We start from the raw sequence: 23,387 nt of genomic DNA on the forward strand, positions 1-23,387 counted from the left end.
AGATTCTTAGAATTATCAACAGGAAATCAGAAAAAAAATTTAAAACAAATTATTTTTAAAAAGTTTCAGGATATACTATTTAAAAGATGCACTATCAGAAACTGGAGTTTTTTTAAAATTTGTTCACTTGAAACATAAATATCAAATTGACAATGTCCCTTTCAGGGCTGCTACCTTTTTCTGAGGAGTGGTGGGGACAGACACGTTATTTAAATGAAACCTTTAACTTAAAAAAAAACCCACACATCTCTCAAGTAAAATCTACAAGTAAATTTGTTATAAGTGAAAGCTAAGATTACCAAGAAAGAAACAGGTCTAAGGAAAACATTTTTTTTTCAGTCACTCTACAACACTTTGTGTATCCTGTTTCTCTGTAGTTAGTTTACTCTTTTGTTTTGTGTGGGTTTTTCCACACATCAGCATGGAGAAAAAATAATTTGCATAAAAAGTAAATGTACTTATAAAACTATCAAAATAGTCACAAAGACACAGGAGTCAGCAAAGTCCCTGAAACTACCTTTCATCTCTCCCTCTCTCTCGCTTTAAAAAATTGATTACATTTAATCTTGGCAGCATCCCTTCACTTTAGCCAGCAGCTACAAACAGCACATCAGACAGATAAATTAAGTCACAGGTCATTAACATGTTATTGTAACATATTAATAATTTCACTGAAACTGGGTCTGAGAGAACAAAAATCCAACATCATGTCAATAGATTTTTAATATTCCAACACTCCTGCTCCATGGAGGCATATTTGTGCCATTGTAGTTATGTAAATAGAAGCTACCAATACAGCTAAGTAGTGATAGTTACAATATTCTATATTAAAAGAAATCGAAAAATAAAAGGCTTGATTGAGCATGTTGCATTTAAATTCACAAAAGCAAATACATTTAAAGTTAAAATTGCCATTGTGTCCTTATCACATCCCTTTATGTTGAAAAGATGTGACATATATGGCGTTTTAATATCACCAACTGTTCCAAGATCTCTGCACCTGAACATATTGGGATGAAGTTCATATGGAATGGCAGTTGAGGCCCATCAGCATGAACCCTTCAGCCTATGTAAACCCCATTTGACTTCCATGGGTTCCAGAGTAGCAAAAATCAAGTTGCAATCCAGAGATTAAGTTGGACTTCCTTTTGTTGGAGGCCTTTATGCTAAAGCATGAATTTGAATGGCATGGTTGTATTTATATTTATAAATGTATAAAGTATTAGCAATGTAAACAGTTAACTTTTTATGCAAGAATAAACCCATTGACAAAATCCTGGGCAAAAGCCTTGAAAAGTAGCTCAATCCTGTTACTAAATAAGTAAAAAGGATTTATTATGAGTCAGATTCAATTAAAAAAAATGAAATTGCATCCAGTTTCTGCACTGAGAATCTTTGTGAAAGGCCGCAGAAGCCTGATTTAGGAGTTTCTGGAGCCTTGTGCAACTGCCAAAACGATGTGTGTGGTTCTGATTAAATTGAACATATTCAAATGTTTTCACTTACCCCAAGACCTACTAAATATATGTTTCTATTGTGTCTAAGAATAAGCTTATTTCAAATCAATTTCTTTTTCTGGAAAGTTTAAAATACTAAGGAAAGGAAGTTTACTTAAAACAGAATTAAAAACACAAGCATCAAATATTGCAAAATGTTACTTCATCCTGCCATATGCTAAACCCAATGTAAAGGGTAGAACATAAATGGATTATCCTGAATTTAGAAAAGAAAAACCTTTTCTCAAGTCAGTCATCTTTTTTTTTTTTTTTTAACATGGATCCCTATCAGCATCTAACATACAATGTACACATAGGCATGATGTTAGGATACTGACTTACAAGGATGCTGGTGTGAATGGCATTTCCTATGTTCCAAAATATCCTATCTTCAAAAGGGGTCAATACAAGATGCTTCAAAGCAATGTACAAAACACCCCAAAGTGAGCAGTTATGGACTCATCTGCCTATAGATAATTTCTTCCTAAGATCCTTAGTTAGAGGTTAGCTATTCCCTGAAGAATATATTCCAAAATTCTGGGTTTCTCTTTAAAAAATAATAAACCAACACTGTAATGTAACTATGTACGCTCTCATTACCCATTTACACATTTTTGGAATTCTGCTAAACTACCGCCATCAATAATATCTGGTGTCAATGTGTTTCACTCGCTGATTGTGCAGTTGTGTAAAAATGTTTCCTTTGACCAGTTTCAAATATGCTGACCTTCAATTTCACCAAGTGTCCCACTGATCTTATATTATGAGACAGGGCAAACAGAAGTGCCCCAACTACTTTCTTTATGCCATTCATTATTTTGTATCTCTCGTCCCCTCTTTATTTCTCCTCTCTGTACTAAACACTCCCAATCTTTTCAGTCTCTCTTCATATGGAAGAAACACTGCACGGGTCTGCACCTCACATTGCACCACCAATTTTTAAATGGCTTTATAATTTTTCCATTCCATTTCTCATGCTTCCTAACATTTGTTTTTTCAGATGCCGCTACACACTGAGCTGTCCACAGTGATACTCAGATCTTTTTCCTGACCTGTTACAGTTAATTTAGAACCTAGTAAAGTTCTAAACAGACAGAAAACACAAAAGATCTGTGTGTATTGTACATGTGTTATCAGCACAATTTTGTATGGGAGCAAGGCATAGACCTTAGACTCTCATCAGGAAAAGAGGCTTAACAGCTTTCATATATGTTGCCTTTGTCAAATCTTTGAAATCTCCTGGAAAGACAGAGTCACCAACACTGAGGTGCTCAAGCGGGCCAGCATACCCAGCATGAAAACACTCCTCAAACAGAGACGCCTATGATAGCTTGGGTATGTGTGATGAATGATGGGCACATCCCAAAGGACATCCACTACAGCAAATTGGCATTTGAAAAAAGATGCAAAGGATGCCCAAAATTGCGTTTCAAGGACGTTTGCAAGAAAGACCTCAAAGAAATGGACATGCATGTAGATAACTGGGAAGATCATATTCAGGACCACAGCCTTTGGAAACAAGAGCTTAACAAATGTCTCCAGAGTTACGAGAAGAAGCAGTCCAGCTTAGCAGAGGAGAAAAGAGCTCGCTGAAGGTAGAGCCCAAAGGGTTGAAACACCACCTTTAAATGTGACAGATGCAGCCAAAATTCTCTCTCGAGTGGGTCTCTTCAGTCACAGCCATGGCTGCCATAAAGATTTACTCAGTTGGTTTTTACCTCTCACGGTGCATATCCGTGGTCTCTCAAGACTGAAGGATGCCTACTACTACTATTAGTCAGGTATGAGAATAATTTAAAATATTCCTTCCAGCATGCAATATCTTGCAACTGTCAATACTGAATTTCATGTGCCATCCTACTATTTAATTCCCTGTCTTTGATCAGTGTCACTAAAGATTTCCAGTCCTCTCCAGTCTCGATAACCTTAAATAACTGTGCCACCTGCAAATTTTGCCATCTCACTGCATAACCTCTCTTTTATAGATTACAGAATTATGAAATATTATTTCACCCTATTGGAAAACAAGTTCTGAATCACTAAAAAAAGGTCTTTTTAAAATGTTAGTCCTGCTGAGTTCTACATGCATTGGTTATTATCGTGATGGCTCTCCAGCAGCAAAGAGATGACACAAAAATGTGAGAAATACATCTCTATTGCTACTAATAGTAATTATAAAAGTAAATTTGAAGCCAGATGATTTCCAAGTTTTCCGTTGGTATTACTGCAAGTTTGCACAAATACCAACTCTTAAGCACATAATGTAAACTGAGGTGTCTAACACCTAATGTGCTAGATCCAGCAGCCTACTTGATGTATTTATGTGGCCAATTCAGATTCTGTGCAATCTGAACTTAAAAAAAAAAAAAAAAAATTCTAGGTTTTATGGTTGCAAAAGTAATCTAAATACAAAGTGAGTGTACACCGAGGCAGTGTTGTCTTCCCAACTGCACAGAGCATAAAATAAACAATGGGTCTGGAAAGTGTGAACTCCCCAGCCCTCATAAATCTCATTGGTCATACACAGAGAAGAAAAAAGGTAGGTTTTCCAAATGTGTTCACTAACGCACTTTTAAATGCCACTTTACAACTAGTGGAGACAGAATTTGCCACCTTTAAAAACATGGTAGATGGGGATTCTAGACTCTCAGTTAGGGTACACCACAACCAGCTAACACAATTTTAAAGATGTTAAACTATGACTATACAAGTTGTTAAGTGATGTTTCAAATCATATTGGCTAACCTGATTTAAAATAACCAACCCAAACTAAAGACATACCACCTTTTCTTCCAGCCTAAACACCATCAGAAACAAAGCAAGGGGACGAGAAACAGATACAGGAGAACAGGTGAGTGCAGAAATAGTAGTGGTCCAGAAAGTGAGAGAATATTTTCCCACAGAGCGATATCTAATACGATAAATAGTAATCGAGAGGTTAGTGAGTACATGAAGGCCATGTTCAATCCTTGAATATATATGCAAAGTATCATCAGATCTGGGGGGAGATTCATTGAGACCTGAGTGTAGTATATAATCCAAAATTTATCCTTCAGCCTACAAACCAGATTTAAAAATGGAATTTGGCCCTTTCCATAGAATGGGTGACATTCTTATTTTTTTAATCTTCACACCTCTTCAATGCACCTAGGAAAGCTTCATCCCACTAAGTGTCTTTCTAAATTGGACATACACACTTGATTTTCATTTGGGATGTCAATGAGAGTCAGCTATAATACTGTGATAACAATTCTAATTTATAAAAGAAACTTTCAAAATAATGGAATTATGAAAAGTCTTATGTTCTGCAGAAAGACTTGGGTCCCTAGGTTCCTTCCCTTTACATCCTTGAGACTTTAATGCAAACACTTCCAAACTACACTTCTTAATAAACTTTCTTTAGGGTTTTTGTTTTTAAATTCTCTCCTTCACTACTTTGCTCAGAAAACCCTTTCAGAAGTACTTAATCCAACTTCTTTTAAGGTTTTATTAGGTGAAGTCTTTTTTAGTAGCAAAAACAAGTCCAAGCATGAGAAGATTTAGGTGTGCTCTAATTTCATATGCTGCAAACGAAAGTATTTCTGATTTAATCTCACTAGGCTGCATTAATTTAAAAAAATATACAAGACAAGATTTGATTTCTGGGAACATTTTGTGGGTGGATGGAGGTGGTTAATTAACATTCATATTTTAGAAAGAATGCTGGATCAGACTGTAAAGTTAAAAGGGTCAGCTTTAAAAATGTCGTATCTCTCTAAAGACTTCTTACCCACTGCTGTTACAAAGTAATAATTATAATCAGCGTAAGTAAGAGAAAATAGAGAAAAATAATTGTCTCTGCTTTTTGAATATACCTTGTACATATGACAACACTTTGTTTCACAATCTCTCTCAGATTAACACAAAAACAAGGGAAAGAAACATTTAAAAAAATAGAAAAATTACTGTAAAACTATTAATATTGGAGGGGGAACCTGAGGGGCAAGTGTACTACTTGAAACTGTGCTGGGTTTGTTTGAGGTGTTTTTACTGCATTAAGTTGGTGTCCCTCTGACATGGAGAAGCTCAGTTACTTATTAAGGGGAGCCATAGAAGACCTTAAGAGGCTGCTCTGAGCAGAGAGCCTGCAAAGTGTTTGGAATTAAAGATGCGTCAATAATACCCCTGATACTAGTGCCCTCAAGGCCAGATGCAACATCCTCCGCCCCCAGGAACCCTCCCCAACCGCAAAGGACGAGTCTCGGGGCTGCAAAGCTGTGTGACGAAAGAACCCCCCTACTATTGCTTAGGTGGCCGAGCAACTGCAACGGCTGGGGCAGGGCACGTTCAAGACCGGGAGCTGGGAGCGACTTCAAACGGTCACCCAGCAACTCCCAACCCGGCAGTGCACTGGAGCTGGCAGGGGCGACGCCAGGGGCTGCCCGCGGCGGCGCAGCAACCCCGGGCGAGAACAAGGGGTTAAGTGTCGCGGGGAGGCTGAGCTGACTCCACATGCTGCGCCCCCCGCCGCCCCGGCCCGGCTGCTACGACAACAATAGTGAGGCTAGCACATGTCAGGCTGCTCCGCACGCACGCAGGAGCCGCCGCTTCCCCGCGGCGTTATTTAAACCCAGGCCCGGCCGCCGCGCAGCCGAGCCGCCGCGTTAGGCGCGCGGAGGTTCGGTGCCGGCGGCCCGGTAACCGTTGTGCCCCTGCTCTGTGGGCGGGGCTGGTTCACACACCGAGGCCTAGTAGCCGCCGACATGCGGCTCCGGCTCCCCCGAAGGAGCAGGGGGCCGGGCCAGGCACTTACTGCCGCCCGCTCAACTTTCACTTCCCCGCCGCCCCTGGCGGCCCGCGGCCGAGGCACAGGGACAGTGACACCGCGCGGGGCAGCTCGCCCAGCGGCTTCCCCGCCGCCCCAGGGACCTCCCTTCCCTAACCCTGACGAGACCCCGGGGGTGAGGCGGGCTCCGGGGAGGGGATTCCCCCGGTCTGCGCGGGGCACCGCGCCGGAGAGGAGTACGGCTCGTCGGCCACAGCGCTCCCAGCGGAGGGTTCCCGGGGCGCCGAGCGGGGAATCCCCTCCCACCCCAGATGTCAGCCGTTCGGGAGGTTAAACTGCCCTGGCCCGCCCGGGGAAGCGGACACACGCGCGGGGGGAGAGGAGGGGGGGGTCTCTTACTCGTAGTCCCTGAAGATCTCGTTGGTGACCCTGCAGTAGAAGACGCGCTCGTCGGGCCGCAGGTCGGCGGGGGGCTTCTTCCTCACGAAGGGCTTTCGGTGCAGCAACGGCATCGCCCCGCTCCGCGCGCTCCTTCCTGCCCCGACCCGCTTCAAATTGGAGGGAAAATGAGAGTGAGTGCGAGCAAGCGAGCGGCGGCCTGGGGAGGAGGGAGCGGGGCCCGGCGTGTCCCTCCCCCCAGGAGAGCCGGGGAAGGAGCTCGGGTCGCGGCGGCACGGGGATCCGGCGGCAGCCTTTTGTGTGCCTGACACGCCGCTGCCTGCCTGGGACTGCGAGGAGGGAGCTGCGGATCCTTCCTCCCCCGCCTCCTCCTCCTGCCTCACAATGGGGCCATGACGCCGAGCAGCAGGCGGAGGCGGCTCCCCCCCCCCCCCCAGGAGTCACACAACGTGCTTGGCTCGGGGATACCCCGGCTGCTGCGATCGCGCTTTGTCTCCTCCGGTTCCCCGACCGCAGGGTCACCCCTTTCCCCCGCCTCTGACCTGCACACGCCGGGCCGGACACCAACTTCCACTCCCCCTTCGCCGCCGCGTCCTCCTCCCTACACAGCAAACGCGGGGGGAGGGGGAGCGGCGATCACTTCTCTTCCTCCTTTGCTTCCTGCCGGGCTAGTGTCCAGTGGGACTCCCCCCCCGTACACGCGTCTCTGCCGGGAAGGGTATAATGGGGTCACCCTTCTCATTCCCGGCTGGTGTGTAATGGGGACTTCCTTGTCCGCCCGTCTGGGTGGTGTATAATGGGGCTCTCCCCTTCTCCTGCCTACCTGCTGTTTAATAGGGTCCCGACCCCTTTCTGTCTGGGTGGGATATGAAGAGATCTCCTCTCCTAGCTTCTTTTCCTCCTCTTGCTCTGCTGTCTTCCCCCTCAGCTCCTGGGAAGTTTTTGATCTACTTCTTCAGCTCAATGAGGAAGAGCTGCTGGGAGGAGCTTTTCACTTCTCTACCCTACATCTTTATTGGCCGCCCAGTGCCTTCTCGCGTGTGTCACACAGGAAGACAGAGAGCTACATTATTAATTAATGGCTGAGAAGACTCATCCTCCATTTTTGAATTATCAGCCTAAAGATCTATAGAGTGAGGGGGGTGACTTATATGGGCAAGGACCTGGATCCTCCTCATCGCGTGGTACCCAAGCAGGTTGGGATTTTAATGACACGTCACTTGGACACTAGAGAAAGCTGCTGCTAACGTGGGAGTTCTTGTTCAAAGACGGGAATAAAGACCTTTCAAATACCGTGTCACATTTTCTTCTCTCTTCAGAAATCACTGTTGCTACTTCGAAAATTCTCTGCGCACACTCACACAAAACCCTCGCTGACTTCTTAACTTTGGGAAAAGCCACTGGCCATACAGTACATGCTCAATTCACCAGGAACAGAAATATCAAAGTACTTTATAGTCTCTTTCACACAAAATTTCAATCTGAGAGGCTTTAGTGCTGGTAGTACAATTATGGAGAAATGTCTCTCTTCCATTATTTAAGACCAAAATGATATGTTTCTGTATGAGTTCAGGTGGAACATGGAGGTATACTGTGGTTAAAATTATTCTCAAGTATAACTCCCATACACAGTTTAGGGGTGCCTGGGCCACAAAGCATGACCTGCTACCTTCAGCTCAGCTGGTCTAAGGACAGGCAGGCACTACCTTACTAAAGCACATCCTGTTGTTATTGTTCTTAAATGGATTTATTTCAATAAATGTATTTTAAATATATTGATTGAGCACTCAGGTTTGCTAGATGCCATACCCTGAGGATTTTAAAATGTAAGGTGCCAGTCCTGCAAAACACATGAATGACTTTATTAACTCAGTAGAAGTATTCACATGCATATAAGTATTTGAAGGATTGGTGCCTAAATAGGAGTTTACAATCTAAAGACCTGATCCTGCAAATAGGTGCAGTTGAATAGTCCCCTGTGCTTATCAAAAGTCCATGGACTTCACTGACACTTCATGCAGGTGCAGTGATCTGGACTAGTGTAAATTGCAGGATCAAAGCCTAAATGAAAGTTTCCATGATACAGAGTTTGAATTATTCTGCTGGGTGGAAAGTATGGTTTTGGTCATTGACATTTTAAGCTATATTTATTTCCTGCATTTAGTCAGTTTACAACATGTTTAGCTTAAACTATTAATAGGATTTGTCACAAGTCCACCCCAAATTTCCTACACTTTTATTTTCTCCATTTGCCAGTGGCCTTCACTCTCCATTGTAAATTAATTTGTAGTAAAGGCAGAAATGTGATTGCAAATGAATGCATTTTAAAAAAAAGTATTTAACAAGCTCCTCTGAAATCATGTTTTTGTCTGTTTTGCATCAAAACCTTACAGTTTTTGAACTACAAATACTGTGGTAATGGCATTCAGCAATGCCAGTTCTTGTGATTTCATGGTGAATTTTGCAGTATATCACTTTTTCTTAAAGCTCTAACTTCTGGAGACATGATTAGATGGGAATCTCAGCTTTAATTTAAGAAGAAGTTTCTACCTCTGGAGGTTGCAGACAAAAGCTTGAAAATGAGCACCCTGAAGGCTGAAAAGACAGGAAATAAAATAAGCCCCAAATTAATTCCTTATTAAAATTTAATGATTCTGGAGCCAATATCATGATTTTTGAATTGTTGGGGTTGCCGGTATTTTAGAACTAGTTGGCATCCATGAAAAATTCATGAGTTGATAGAACTGTGACATCAAAAGCAGATTCCCTTTCTCCCCCTTGCCATCTCTCTCTCTCTTGTTCTCACCTTTCCCGCCTCTTGTTCCTCCCTCCTATTTATTCCTTCAGCTGTTTCCCTATGAGGATTGAGTGGTAGGGTTGTGGTATCAGAGGTACCATTGCTCTTGCTTAGGATCCAGTAAAGCAGTTGGATGGTATATTTAGCTTTGAGTTCTGAAACCATTTCTGTTTTTACAAAACCAAGATTTTAACACCTGATTCTGCTCCCAATCAAGTCAAGAGCAGGACTGAATCCTAATGACATACCTACAAGCTAATGGCTACTAGTAGAGGAAAGGCAGAGCATTTAAATTGAAATTAATTAATTCTGACAGATCTCAGAAATTATGTTTTTACTTTCACCAGGACATTTTTTTTGTATTTGCTACACAGTATTTATAAGTTGTTATAATAATTTATAACTTTGAATACTTAATTGAAAAATATATTTTTGAGACAAGGTAGAAAAGTATGGAGTGATTGATTAATCAGCTGATATGTACTGGAATCCTCATTAGCCAATCAGATCAGTTTTCATTCATGCCATTTTGTAAATGAAAATACCTGTAGTGAGAGCATAACAAATATTATCAAATATTATAAAATACTGGATATTAGGTTTCTGGCTATGGTGTTTTCAATAGTAAAACAATTTCCTAGGGACTGCATGGACCCAGACTTGGGGGAAGTTCCTTTTCCTTCAAAGCTCTCCACAGTTCTATTCTGAATCCCAGTAACTCCTCTGCTTTTGTCTCTTCACTTGCCCTCTATTCCATCAAATCTGCAATTTACTATCCCTTTGTTTCCTTCATCCACTACCATGTTCCTGCTTTCTTCCTTGCAAGCCCTTAAGGGCTTATCTACACATGGAGTTATTCAGGAATAGGTATTCTGCTTTAAATTTACAACCTATCTATTCTAGAACAACTTTAATGTGTAGGCAAATCCTAAAACTGAAACCCCAAGAAAGTAAACTTTTTACCCACCTGTTTCAACTCTGCCATCTTGCCTCATTCAGTTCTTCTTCTTTAGGGTTTGAATTGCCATTGGTTGCCACCTGATCTTTTGTCTTTTTTTTTTTTTTTTTTTTACAGCTACCATCTTGTTCTCCAGGGGCCTGATCCAAAACCCACTAATGCAAATAGAAGTCTTTCCAATTACTTAAATCGGTTTTGAATGAGGCCCTAGATTCTCAGGTTTAATTTTTTTAAAGGCAAGTCTATCCATTGAGACTGAGAAGATAAATTATAAAATACTATAGTGTAGCTGATGCAATAATGTCTGCCTGTAGAGAGCCTGAAACAATAGTTTGGAGAGGTGTGAACTTCCCCATTTATCTAAGTGGACTGTTAAACTCAGGGAGTGTTTTCACAGCCCGGTTAGCTGGAGTGTTACCCCTAACTCACTCATGTCCACACAAAAAACCTCTTGCTCAAATTAAATTGTGATTTAAACGCAAACAAGCTAGCCCCTCAGGGAGAGAGGGGTGGGTTGAAGATCATAGAATCATAGAATATCAGGGTTGGAAGGGACCCCAGAAGGTCATCTAGTCCAACCCCCTGCTCGAAGTAGGACCAATTCCCAGTTAAATCATCCCAGCCAGGACTTTGTCAAGCCTGACCTTAAAAACCTCTAAGGAAGGAGATTCTACCACCTCCCTAGGTAACGCATTCCAGTGTTTCACCACCCTCATAGTGAAAAAGTTTTTCCTAATATCCAATCTAAACCTCCCCCACTGCAACTTGAGACCATTACTCCTTGTTCTGTCATCTGCTACCATTGAGAACAGTCTAGAGCCATCCTCTTTGGAACCCCCTTTCAGGTAGTTGAAAGCAGCTATCAAATCCCCCCTCATTCTTCTCTTCTGCAGACTAAACAATCCCAGCTCCCTCAGCCTCTCCTCATAAGTCATGTGTTCTAGACCCCTAATCATTTTTGTTGCCCTTCGCTGGACTCTCTCCAATTTATCCACATCCTTCTTGTAGTGTGGGGCCCAAAACTGGACACAGTACTCCAGATGAGGCCTCACCAATGTCGAATAGAGGGGAACGATCACGTCCCTCGATCTGCTCGCTATGCCCCTACTTATACATCCCAAAATGCCATTGGCCTTCTTGGCAACAAGGGCACACTGCTGACTCATATCCAGCTTCTCGTCCACTGTCGCCCCTAGGTCCTTTTCCGCAGAACTGCTGCCTAACCATTCGGCCCCTAGTCTGTAGCGGTGCATTGGATTCTTTCGTCCTAAGTGCAGGACCCTGCACTTATCCTTATTGAACCTCATCAGATTTCTTTTGGCCCAATCCTCCAATTTGTCTAGGTCCTTCTGTATCCTATCCCTCCCCTCCAGCGTATCTACCACTCCTCCCAGTTTAGCATCATCCGCAAATTTGCTGAGAGTGCAATCCACACCATCCTCCAGATCATTTATGAAGATATTGAACAAAACCGGCCCCAGATCCCTCCAGCGATCCTGATGCATGAGCTAGTAATGCTGTGGAAAATGCAACAGCTCAAATTACAATTCATCAGAAGCTAATCCAATCATTTTGTGCTACTAATCACATTACTCTGTGTGTAACTCCAGTATGCTCTTCTCAGTTGAGCTAGCCTAGCTGTAGTGCAGTAACTTGAGTGTACTTAGGCCTGATCTACACTAATGTCTACACTGGCAGAGTTATATTGCTGGCAGTAAGGAAACCGCTGTTGTGTGTTGAAACTGTCAGCTGTCTGCACAATAATGTGTTTACACTTGTGGCACTTGGATCGGTATTCAGAGCGGTGCACTCTGGGCAGCTGCCCCCCGGGCATTTCTCTTTCTGCCGCTAAGAGTTTTGGGAAGGCAGAGGGGGTCGCAGGGCATCCTGGGTCCTGTCCCAATGCCCCATGATGCATTGCTTCGCATCCCAGCAATCCCTGTGCTTCCATCTGCATTTGGTGCCATCTTTCAACAGTTTGTGTACTGCACACTCTGCCTCTTCGGTCTGCAGGAATGCATCCCACACTGTTGACCAATATGCTGCTTGCTCTCACTAACACTTCACGAAGGTGCTGACCACAGTGGAATGCCGCTTTTGGGCTCAGAAAACAAGCACTGAGTGGTGGGATCACATCATCATGCATGTCTGGGATGATGAGCAGTGGCTGCAGAACTTTCGGATAATGAAAGCCACATTCATGGGACTATGCAATGAGTTCACCCCAGCCCTGTGGCACAAGGACAAGAGAATGAGAGCTGCCGTGTCATTGGAGACGCGTGGTTTTCCAAGTGCTTGTGGATCACCATGGGCATTTCACAGACATTAACGCAGGCTGGTCCAGAAAGATGCATGATGCATGCATCTCTCGGAACACTGGCCTGTTCAGGAAGCTGCAAGCAGGGACTTTCTTCCAGACCAGAAGATCACCATAGGGGAAGTTGAAATGCCCATTGTGATCCTGGGAGACCCTGTCTACCCCTTAATGCCGTGGCTTATGAAGCCATACATGGGGAACCTTGACAGCAGCAAGGAGCGGTTCAACAACAGGCTGAGCAAGTGCAGAATGACTGAGTGTGCTTTTTGCCGTTTAAAGGCCGGCTGGCCTTTAAAATTCCTATGTTTATAGCCACATGCTGTACACTCCATAATATTTGTGAAGGGAAGGATGAAAGCATCACTCAGGGCTGGACCACTGAGGCTCAGCACCTGGAGGCTGAATTTGAACAGCCAGAGACCAGGGCTATTAGAGGGGTGCAGCGTGGGACCATAAGGATCAGGGATGCCTTGAGGTAGCAATTTGAAGCTGAAAGTCACTAATATTTGTTGCTATGCTTGGGAGTGCAGTGCTTGTAATGCTAGAAAGTAATTGTGATTGGTGCAGACGATGCACTGTGAAGGTTTAAGAAAATTGCCTGTTTTTTGCAGGACTCTGTTTGCTTTCAATTAATGGAATAAAGATTGCTTTTGAACAAAAACAATTTTTTTATTAAAAAACAACCAGAGGAGAGAGACAAACAAAAAAACAAATCAGCATTGTGGGTGATGGGGGAAGGGAGGGTCCCAGAAGTAGGTGGGGTCCTGGGACAGTTAAAGATTTGTGTAGGTACAGGTAACATATGCAATCTTGTCGTTTGGAGTACAGTGCAGGGGGTACTGTACTTCAGCAGGGCTAAACTGCAGAGGGATGGGTGTTGAGTGCAGTGGGTACGGGGAGTCTGCAGGGCTGGACTGTGATAGGGTAGGAGTGGAATGCAGCTGGCACAGACTGGAGGCAGGGGATTGATAGGAGTGTTTTAACAGTGTCTGGGGGGCTCATGGGAAAGAGTTTTGTGACAGCAGCTGCAGGGGTGGGTGGGCGCAGAGCTGCTAGGTTTGCAGTGCTAGTAGCGCCTGGAGCATGTCTGCTTGGCGCTCCATAAGGTTTAAGAGCCGCTCTGTGGCTTTGTTCTGGCACGCTGAATTCTCCTTTCAGTCCCTCTTCTCGGTGTCCTGCCACTCCTTCAATTCTTGTTTTTCGGCCATGGAGTGTATCATGACATTACGCAGAAAGTCCTCTTTAGTTTTTTGTGGCTGCTTTCTAATTCTGCGCAGCCATTCAGCCGGTGATAACAAAGAGGGAGGCTGGGCTCCCAAGGTCATCTCTGTGAAGCCAAAATGAAACATATTACAGAAGCAGTATTGTTTGCAACACACAGACCACTGATTCAGTGATTTTAAACACAGCCACTATTCACATACCTGTCACTAACTGGCTGACCCCAGGCAAGCACACATGAGCCACAAGACCCCCAAAATGGTGAGTAACCACAGGGGCAGGGGAAATCAGTGTTCCAGGACCGTACTGTACACTGGGCACGTGGCTCTTGGGGACAGCCAGCACTGTAGTGGGGGGCCTTATAATCATTACTGTCCCCACATTTTCCACAGGCTGTTCATTATGGAAGATATCTCGCTGCTGAGGGTGAGCAGGGAATCAAGGGAGGGTCTTCTTCAAGACTGCAGTTTCCGTCCTGGCCCTTATGCGGCTCACTTGTGTGCAGCAATGGTCCCCCTGTCCAGTGACAGTAGAGTGGTGCGGGAAAGTTACCCTTAATGGGGCAAGAAACAAAGCAGCTCTGCCAAAGAACCTGCAGCAGCGAATTGCCCATGAGAGTTTCATGGAGATCTCTTAAGCAGATTCTCGTGAAGTGAGGGAGTCAATCAACACCCTGTTCCGCTGTTCAAATTAGGCATGTGGTGGTACACGCATCATTGAGAAACAAGCCTGCTTTCTGCAACCCTCCTGCCCCCAATAACTCACTTCAGCAATTTCCAAAATCAAAGCCACTTACCAGGGACTCCTCTCCTGTTTGCGCTTTGCCAAGCTCCGACAGCCGTGATTAGCTAGCCTCCTCCAGGGTAGAGAAGAGCTCCTGGCTGCATGCATCTCTGACCTCCGAATCATCCTCTGCCTCTGGGTCCCCCTCCACATCCTCATCCAAGATTTCCTCCTCCTGGCTCGGACCACTCTTGACTGGAACACAAGCCACCGAAGTATCCACAGTGGCCTTCAGAGTGGAGGTGGGGTTGCCACCGAGTATCGCGTCCAGCTCTTTGTAGAACCAGCAGCTTGTGGGCGCAGCACCGAAGCGGTGGTTTGCTTCCCATGCCTTGTGGTAGGCATTCTGCAGCTCCTTCACTTTGACCCTGCACTGCAGTGTGTCCTGGTCATGGCCTCTTTCTGTCATGCATTGTGAAAGCTGCCCGTAGGTATAATTCCTATGGCTGGAGCGCAGCTGGGACTGGACAGCTTCCTCTTCCCAAATGCTGATGGATGGAGGGGTGGAGCTCACAATTGTTCACCTGAGGGCAGGGCAGTAGAGTTCAAACTGACGACCAGAGAGGCGAGAACAGGAATTGTGGGACACCTCCCAGAGGCCAATTTCAGCGCTGTAATTGACCAGGGTTTCTACACTGGCACCACGGCGCTGTAGCCCCAGTGCAGAAAGCTGTATGCCTGTTCTCAGGGTGTTTTTTTTATAGTGCTGCAACTGCACAGTTTCTGCACGCTAAGTGGCTTGGGAGTGTATACACATTGGCAGTTACACAGCAGAGAGCTGCTTTACTGCGCAGAAACTTGCCAGTGTAGACAAAGCCTAAGAATTTACATCAGTATAGCTATGTCTCTCAGGTGAAAAATCCAACTGCATAGCCCTGAGAGGTGTAGCTATACCGATCTCACCCTGGTGTACACAGTACAAGGTGGTCAGATGAATTCTTCCATCATTTTAGCTACTGCCTCTCAGGGAGGTGGATTACCTACGCTGATGGAAGAATCCTTCCTGTTGGTGTTGGGTAGTGTCAGAGGTGGGGAACCTCTGGCCCATGGGCCAGATCTGGCCCGCTACTTAATTTAATCCAGCCCACAGCAAATCTCCACACTGCAGGCCAGAAGCCCCGAGCCTCAGTGCCCCCCACCCACACAGCTCCCGAGCGGAGGGGTGATCAGGGAAGCTCCGCGTGCTGCCCCAGTGCTGGCTCCGCAGCTTCCATTGGCTGGGAACTGCAGTCAGTGGGAACTGCGGGGGCGGCGCCTGTGGGCCTGGCCAGCACACGCTGCGCAGACTCCCCTGGTCGCCCCTTCACCTAGGAGGCGGACATGCCGGCTGTTTCCGGGAACAGCGCGGGGCTAGGGCAGGCAGGAAGCCTGCCTTAGCCCCACAGCGCCCCTGACTGGGAGCTGCCTCAGGTAAGCGCCACCTGGCTGGAGCCCGCACTCCAACCCCGCTGCCCCAGATTAGAACCCCCTGCCGTATCCAAACTCCCTCCCAGACCCCACACCCCCACCTGCACCTCAACCCCTAGCCCTGAGTCCCCTCCCACACCCAAACTCCCTCCCAGACCCCACATCCCTACCTGAACCCCAATCCCCTGCCCCAGTTTGAAACCCCCCTTCCTGCACCCTAACTCCTTCCCAGAGCTCGCACCTGCACCCCAACCCCCTGCCCCAGGTCGGAACCCTCTCCAGCACCCTAACTCCCTTCCAAAGCCAGCACCCCAACCCCCTGCCCCAGGTCGGAACCCCCTCCCACACTCCAAACCCCTTGGCCCTAGCCCGGAGGCCCCCCCCGCCGCACCCCAAACTCCTCATCCCCAGCCCCACCCCAGAGCCTGCACCCCCAGCCAGAACCTTCACCCCCTCCTGCACCCCAACCCCACCCGGGAGCCTAGGGGAAGCCCTGAGGCTCCGCGCCCCCTCACGGGGCTTGAGCCACAAGTGCTGTCTCACGCCACTGTGGGTGGAAGCCCCAAGCCTCTGCCTCCCCCCGTGGGGCTGTGTGTGGCCCATGATTGATTTTTTTCTGTGGATCAATGGCCCTTGATAGAAAAATGGTTCCCCATCCCTGGTCTACACTGACATGCTGCAGTAGTGCAACTGCACTGCTGTAGCTTTTAAAATGTTGCTTTTCCCTAACTCAGTAGCTCTCAACCTTTCCAGACTACTGTACCCCTTTCAGGAGTCTGGTTTGTCTTGAGTATCCCCAAGTTTCACCTCACTTAGAAACTACTTGCTTACAAAATCAGCCATAAAAATACAAAAGTGTCACAGCACACTATTTCTGAAAAACTGCTGACTTTCTCATTTTTACCATATAATTATAAAATAAATCAACTGGATTATAAATATTGTACTTATATTTCAGTCTATAGTATCTATAGCAGTATAAACAAGTCATTGCCTACATGATACTTTAGTTTGTACTGACTTTGCTACTGCTTTTTATGTAGCCTATAGTAAAACTAGGCAAATATCTAGAGGAGTTGATGTACCCCCTGGAAGACCTCTGTGTACCCCCAGGGATACATGTACCTCTGGTTAAGAACCAGTGCCCTAACTCAAGCTAAAATCTGGTCAACACTAGGAAATTAGGTCATCATAACTACATCACTTAGGGGTGTGAAAAATCCACGTCCCAGATTGATGCAGTTAAAATCAACCTAACCCCCAGTTTAGACAGCACTAGGTCTAGAATTCTCCCGTTGTCCTAGCTACCGCCTCTTGGGGAGGTGGATTACCTACACATTTTAAGTGTAACTAGCTCTAACTATTGCTGTGAAGACAAACCCTCAGATGCCCAGTAACGATAATTTAAATGTCAACATTTTTAATTATTTCACTGCTGATCAAGGTATATAAGAAAGGAGAGGAACAAACATATTATGAAGATTTACATAAATGATGTGAGCAACATCTTATTTTGCGGCCATCCTTCTTAAAACATTTTTCTTCCACAATGCCTACAAACCAAAAATATCTTATGTAATTCTGATGATGCATACATTAATAATCAAGGCAACTTATTGCTGTAATTTTTTATTTAACTTCTATTTTAAGCTATTTTAGCAGAGACAGTGAGCCAGGTTTACTAGTATGCTCCAACTGCGTGTGTACCACTGCATTTGGTCGATTGTGTTTTACTAGACTGTAAAACAGTATGCCCAGTTTTGATATAGTATAAATAACAATATCCTTCAGTTGACAAAAGGAAAAGATACACAGGTGATTTTCATAAAATGTTTGTTTTTGTTTCAGTTTGGCTCAGTTGTGTTTCAGTATGGTCCTTGAATGGCTCTCTGATCACTTGGATTTTGAGTTCCTGATTTTGCTGTTCTATTTTAACACCTATTGACTTCCATAGGAGTCACACATAGGCAGCAGCTCTAGAATCACGTCCCGTGTCTAGCACATTCTCATCTATACTTAAAATTTTGTCCATTTGCTTAATTAACTAGTCCTCTGGGCAGAACTACAGCTGTGAATGGAGACAAGTTCTTTACTTTTTGCCTTTTAACAGAGTAGCCTAGAGGACAATATTTGTGTCTGTTGTTGAGTTTGTACAGCGCCTAGCACAGCAAGGACTTAATCCTAAACAGGCCCTCCTGGCACTATTGTGATTTCTTTAATAAGGGCCACAGAAAGAATTATTCTATCACTGCTCCTTACATTTTCAGAATTTAATAGATTTTAGGCACACAGCTCCCACTGATGTTAATGAATGTTGTGTGCTTACTTCCCAAGCATCTACATTCCTTGAAGGTTTCTTTTCATCACATTTCTATCTGTAACTACTGGTTTTAAGGCTATTTAAACTGATAACTTATACTAATGGAGAATAACTCTGATCACATTTACACTAGAGCTATAACCAAGTATGGTTGGCTCCTGACCTGGTTACAACATGGCAAAAAGGTGTCATGTAATCACTAGTCATTTCCTAATAGTGTCTCTGTAACCAGGTTAAAACTCTAGAAGGGTTGGTACTGAGTCTTCTTACTCAATTACAGTCACAGGGTACAGAGTACTGACACTGTTGTTACTGTCTAATACTGTGAGAATTGTTCATGCATTCCACCAAACTTATTTCCTCAGTGATTAAGGCTATTTAAAGTGAGGATGATGGATGAATTTACCATCTTGTGCTATACCCACACCATTACTACTAGATTGATGGTATTTTACTTTTTGATTTTTATATTCTGCCTTGTATTAATCTGTTTGAAACCTGGATTTATATGAGTTTGCTTACTCTGTGTATTCAAACTTAAAATTAAGAACCTAAAAGCTTATAGTGCAAACCTGGCATTTATCAAAATGCTGCATGGGCCTTCAGTGAATTAAGTGCACTGGAAAAATCTCCTCCCTGTTGATAAGTAGAACCAGTAATTTTAAGAATGAGTTATATGTTGCAATAATTTATGACTTTTGGATGTACAACTGCACATGTCCCAATAATTGTCCTTGCACTCCTTCTTTTCTGTTTACAATTCTTTTTTATGATTTGAGATTAGATTATATAAATCTGTTCACATATTATAGACTTCTCGCTATTATAAAGTGAAATTTACTATGTAATGTCACTGCTGTTTTTGAGCTTGATCCTGGAAACACTATGCACATGAGTAACTTCGCTGATGTGAATAGTCCCAGTGAAGTTATGTTTACAGAACTCAACCCTATATCCATAACATTGCTATAAGTAATAACTAGGATCAATAGTGACTAAAGACAAAACATAATATTTCTGCAGAAATACTTGCTATGTTGAAAATTTATTAATATTATTGTTTTGATAAATGCAGCACATTACCATAACTTCTGGTAATCTCCACATTACATAGTTTCTACAGTTTAAAGCTTTTTGTTTATATTATTCTATTTAAGTAAAATAACAGTCAAAAGGTAATATAAAACACTGAGCTCGTGTTCTTTTTGTGTACTTTTTTCCCCCTTTGGCTTTTCATTAAAATTTCAATTCTTGTCTATCCTGGAAGATTCTTTGGACAGCTGGAGAATTATTGGAGTACTTGTTGGGATTTGGATATTACAGATGCTTAGGAAATAAAATCTGATTATCTGAGGAGAAAATATTCTTAAAACTCTTTTCTTTTAATTAAATAGGTGTTACAACAAAACATTTGTGAAAAAAGCTCTCTTTGTTAAGGATTCAACAACTTCTCATAAATTAAGGGCTGAGAATTCTCTCAATCCTCATTTCTGAGTCATCTATAAGAAGTACTCCAACAAAAAGAGAAGACAAGACTTCACATTCCTAATATTTCTAGGGCCTTGTCTACACATGAAAGTTAGATTGCTTTCACTACACCAGTATAATTAATGCCGTTCAACCCCATACTGTGGATGCATATATACTTATACAATCCTTAAGCCTGGTCTACACTACGAGTTTAGGTCGAATTTAGCAGTGTTACCTCGATTTAAGCCTGCACCTGTCCACACGACGAAGCCCTTTTTTTCAACTTAAAGGGCTCTTAAAATCGATTTCTTTACTCCACCCCCGACGAGGGGATTAGCGCTGAAATCGGCCTTACCTGGTCGAATTTGGGGTACTGTGGACGCAATTCGACGGTGTTGGCCTCCATGAGCTATCCCAGAGTGCTCAGCTGTGACCGCTCTGGACAGCGCTCTCAACTCAGACGAACTGACCAGGTAGACAGGAAAAGGCCCGCGAACTTTTGAATCTTATTTCCTGTTTGGCCAGCGTGGCGAGCTCACCTGCACAGTCACCATGCAGAGCCCATCAATACAGGAAACCATGAAGTCCCAGAATCGCCGAAGAGCTCCAGCATGGACTGAACGGGAGGTACGGGATCTGATAGCTGTATGGGGAGACAAATCTGTGCTGGCAGAACTCCGTTCGAAAAGACAAAATGCCAAAATATTTGAAAAAATCTCCAATGGCATGAAGTACAGAGACTATAACAGGGACCTGCAGCAGTGCCACTTGAAAATTAAGGAGCTCAGGCAAGCCTACCAAAAAAACAGAGAGGGAAATGGCCACTCCAGTTCAGAGCCCCAGACATGCCACTTCTATGATGAGCTGCATGCCATTCTAGGGGGTGCAGCCACCACTACCCGAACCCTGTGCTTTGACTCCGTCCAAGGAGTGGGAGGCAACACGGAAGTGGGTTTTGGGGGTGAGGAAGATGAGGAGGAGGAGGAGGTTGTAGATAGCTCACAGCAAGGAAGTGGAGAAACCGGTTTCCCCAACAGCCAGGATCTGTTTATCACCCTGGACCTGGAGCCAGTACCCCTCAAACCCACCCAAGGCAGGCTCCCAGACCCTGAAGGCGAAGAAGGGACCTCTGGTGAGTGTACCTTTGTAAATATTATATATGGTTTAAAAGCAAGTGTGTTTAATGATTAATTTGTCCTGGCATTTGCGGCCAGTACAGATACTGGAAAAGTCTGTTAACATGTCTGGGGATGGAGCGGAAATCCTCCAGGGACATCTCCATAAAGCTCTCCTGGATGTACTCCCAAAGCCTTTGCAAAAGGTTTCTGGGGAGGGCAGCCTTATTCTGTCCTCCATGGTAGGACACTTTACCAGTAGCACATCGTCGGGAATCATTGCAGAACATGGTCCCGGTGTTTGCCGGCATTCAAACAACATCTGTTCTTTATCTGTCTGTGTTAGCCTCAGGAGAGTGAGATCATTCATGGATACCTGGTTGAAATAGGGTGGTTTTAGTAAGCGGACATTCAGAGGTGCCTGTTCCTGCTGGGCTGTTTGCCTGTGGCTGAACAGAAATCTTCCCCAGTGTTAGCCACGTGGTGGGGGGAGGGGTGAAGCCATCATCCCAGAGAATTCGGTGTGGGGGGGGGCAGAGTGGTTGATTGGGTTTCTGATGCACGTTAACCGGGAAATAGCAGCCCCTCCTCTTACATTGCCAACCCATTTTAAATGGCCAACCCCATGGCTACTTCGTATGGGAAATGAGGGCACTGCTGTTTGAAACCATTCCCACATGTTATGAAGGTTAAAGAAGCCAAAAGACTGTGGCTTACCATGGCTGCCTGCAAGCCAAATTCTGTTGCCCAGCCATGTGTGAGTGATCTCTCACACCAAACTGGCATACCCGCAATAAGAGGCAAAATGCAATCTTGTAATGAAAGCACATGTGCTATGTAATGTTAACAGCAAGGTTTACCGTGAAAGAGTGTACCCATTGTTCTATAAAATGTGTCTTTTTAACTACCACTCTCCCTTTTTTTTTCCTCCACCTGCATACGTTTCTCCTTCCCAGAGGCTAGCGAAGATTAGAAGGCAAAAAAAACGCACTCGCGATGAAATGTTCTCTGACCTCATGCTGTCCTCCCACACTGACAGAGCACAGCAAAATACGTGGAGGCAGACAATCTCAGAGTGCAGGAAAACACAATATGACCATGAGGAGAGGTGGCGGGCTGAAGATGGTAGGTGGCATCAGCTTGGTGAAAGAAGGCAGGAGTCAATGCTCAGGCTGCTGGAGGATCAAACTCATATGCTCCAGCATATGGTTGAGCTGCAGGAAAGGCAGCAGGACCACAGACCGCCACTACAGTCCCTGTGTAACCAACCATCCTCCTCCCCAAGTTCCCATAGCCTCCTCACCCAGACACCCAAGAATGTGGGAGGGGCGCTGGCCACCTAGCCACTCCACCCCAGAGGATTGCCCAAGCAACAGAAGGCTGGCATTCAATAAGTTTTAAAGTTTTAAAGTGCTGTGTGGCCTTGTCCTTCCCTCCTCCATCCCTCACCCGGTGCTTCCTTCCTCCACCACCCCTCCCGGGCTACCTTGGCAGTTATCCCCCTATTTGTGTGATGAATAAATAAAGAATGCATGAATGTGAAGCAACAATGACTTTATTGCCTCTTCAAGCGGTGATCGAAGTGGGGAGGGGAGGGTGCTTAGCTTACAGGAAAGTAGATGGAACCCGGGGGGAGGGGGGGGGGTTTCCATCAAGGAGAAACAAACAGAACTTTCACACCATAGCCTGGCCATTCCTGAAACTGGTTTTCAAAGCTTCTCTGATGCGCTCTGTGCCCTCTTGTACTCTTCTAACCGCTCTGGTGTCTGGCTGCGCATAATCAGTGGCCAGGTGATTTGCCTCAACCTCCCACCCCACCATAAACGTCTCCCCCTTACTCTCACAGGTATTGTGGAGCGCACAGCAAGCAGTAATAACAGTGGGAATATTGGTTTTGCTGAGGTCTAAACGACTCAGTAAACTGCGCCAGTGCGCTTTTAAATGCCCAAATGCACATTCTACCACCATTCTGCACTTGCTCAGCCTATAGTTGAACAACTCCTGACTACTGTCCAGGCTGCCTGTGTATGGCTTCAGGATCCAGGGCATTAAGGGGTAGGCTGAGTCCCCAAGGATAACTATTGGCATTTCAACATCCCCAACCGTTATTTTCTGGTCTGGAAAGTAAGTCCCTTGCTGCAGCTGTTGAAACAGACCAGAGTTCCTGAAGATGCGAGCGTCATGAACCTTTCCCAGCCATCCCACATTGATGTTGGTGAAACATCCCTTGTGATCCACCAGTGCTTGCAGCACCACTGAAAAGTACCCCTTTCGGTTTATGTACTCGCTACCTTGGTGCTCCGGTGCCAAGATAGGGATATGGGTTCCGTCTATGGCCC

The 23,387-nt window shown here is 44.9% G+C and overlaps 2 protein-coding genes across 9 annotated transcripts in view; one reads left to right on the forward strand and one right to left on the reverse strand.

The window, feature by feature from the left end:
- Positions 1-7,634, reverse strand: part of BAZ1A (bromodomain adjacent to zinc finger domain 1A) — a 115,961-nt gene extending 108,327 nt beyond the window's left edge. For 3 of the 8 annotated variants that reach the window (XM_073349005.2, XM_073349004.2, XM_073349001.2), the window contains exons 1-2: positions 7,203-7,304; positions 6,661-6,809 (exon numbers count right to left, since the gene is read on the reverse strand). In XM_073349005.2, coding sequence (XP_073205106.2) covers positions 6,661-6,773 — 113 coding nt within the window. In that variant the 5' untranslated portion in view covers positions 6,774-6,809; positions 7,203-7,304. Of the gene's footprint in view, positions 1-6,660; positions 7,016-7,202; positions 7,305-7,483 lie in introns of those variants that run through there. The other 5 variants (XM_073349006.2, XM_073349007.2, XM_073349008.2 and 2 more) reach the window with 3 other exon arrangements.
- A 12,564-nt stretch (positions 7,635-20,198) lies between these two features.
- On the forward strand, positions 20,199-22,543 carry LOC144930663 (uncharacterized). The gene is made up of 2 exons (XM_078853350.1): positions 20,199-21,065; positions 22,005-22,543. The coding sequence occupies exons 1-2, from the start codon at positions 20,486-20,488 to the stop codon at positions 22,019-22,021; spliced, it is 597 nt and encodes a 198-aa protein (XP_078709476.1). The 5' UTR covers positions 20,199-20,485; the 3' UTR covers positions 22,022-22,543.
- The last annotated feature ends 844 nt before the right edge of the window (positions 22,544-23,387 follow it).

This window comes from Lepidochelys kempii, chromosome 6, assembly GCF_965140285.1.
Source record: "Lepidochelys kempii isolate rLepKem1 chromosome 6, rLepKem1.hap1, whole genome shotgun sequence".
Taxonomy (NCBI): Eukaryota; Metazoa; Chordata; order Testudines; family Cheloniidae; genus Lepidochelys; species Lepidochelys kempii.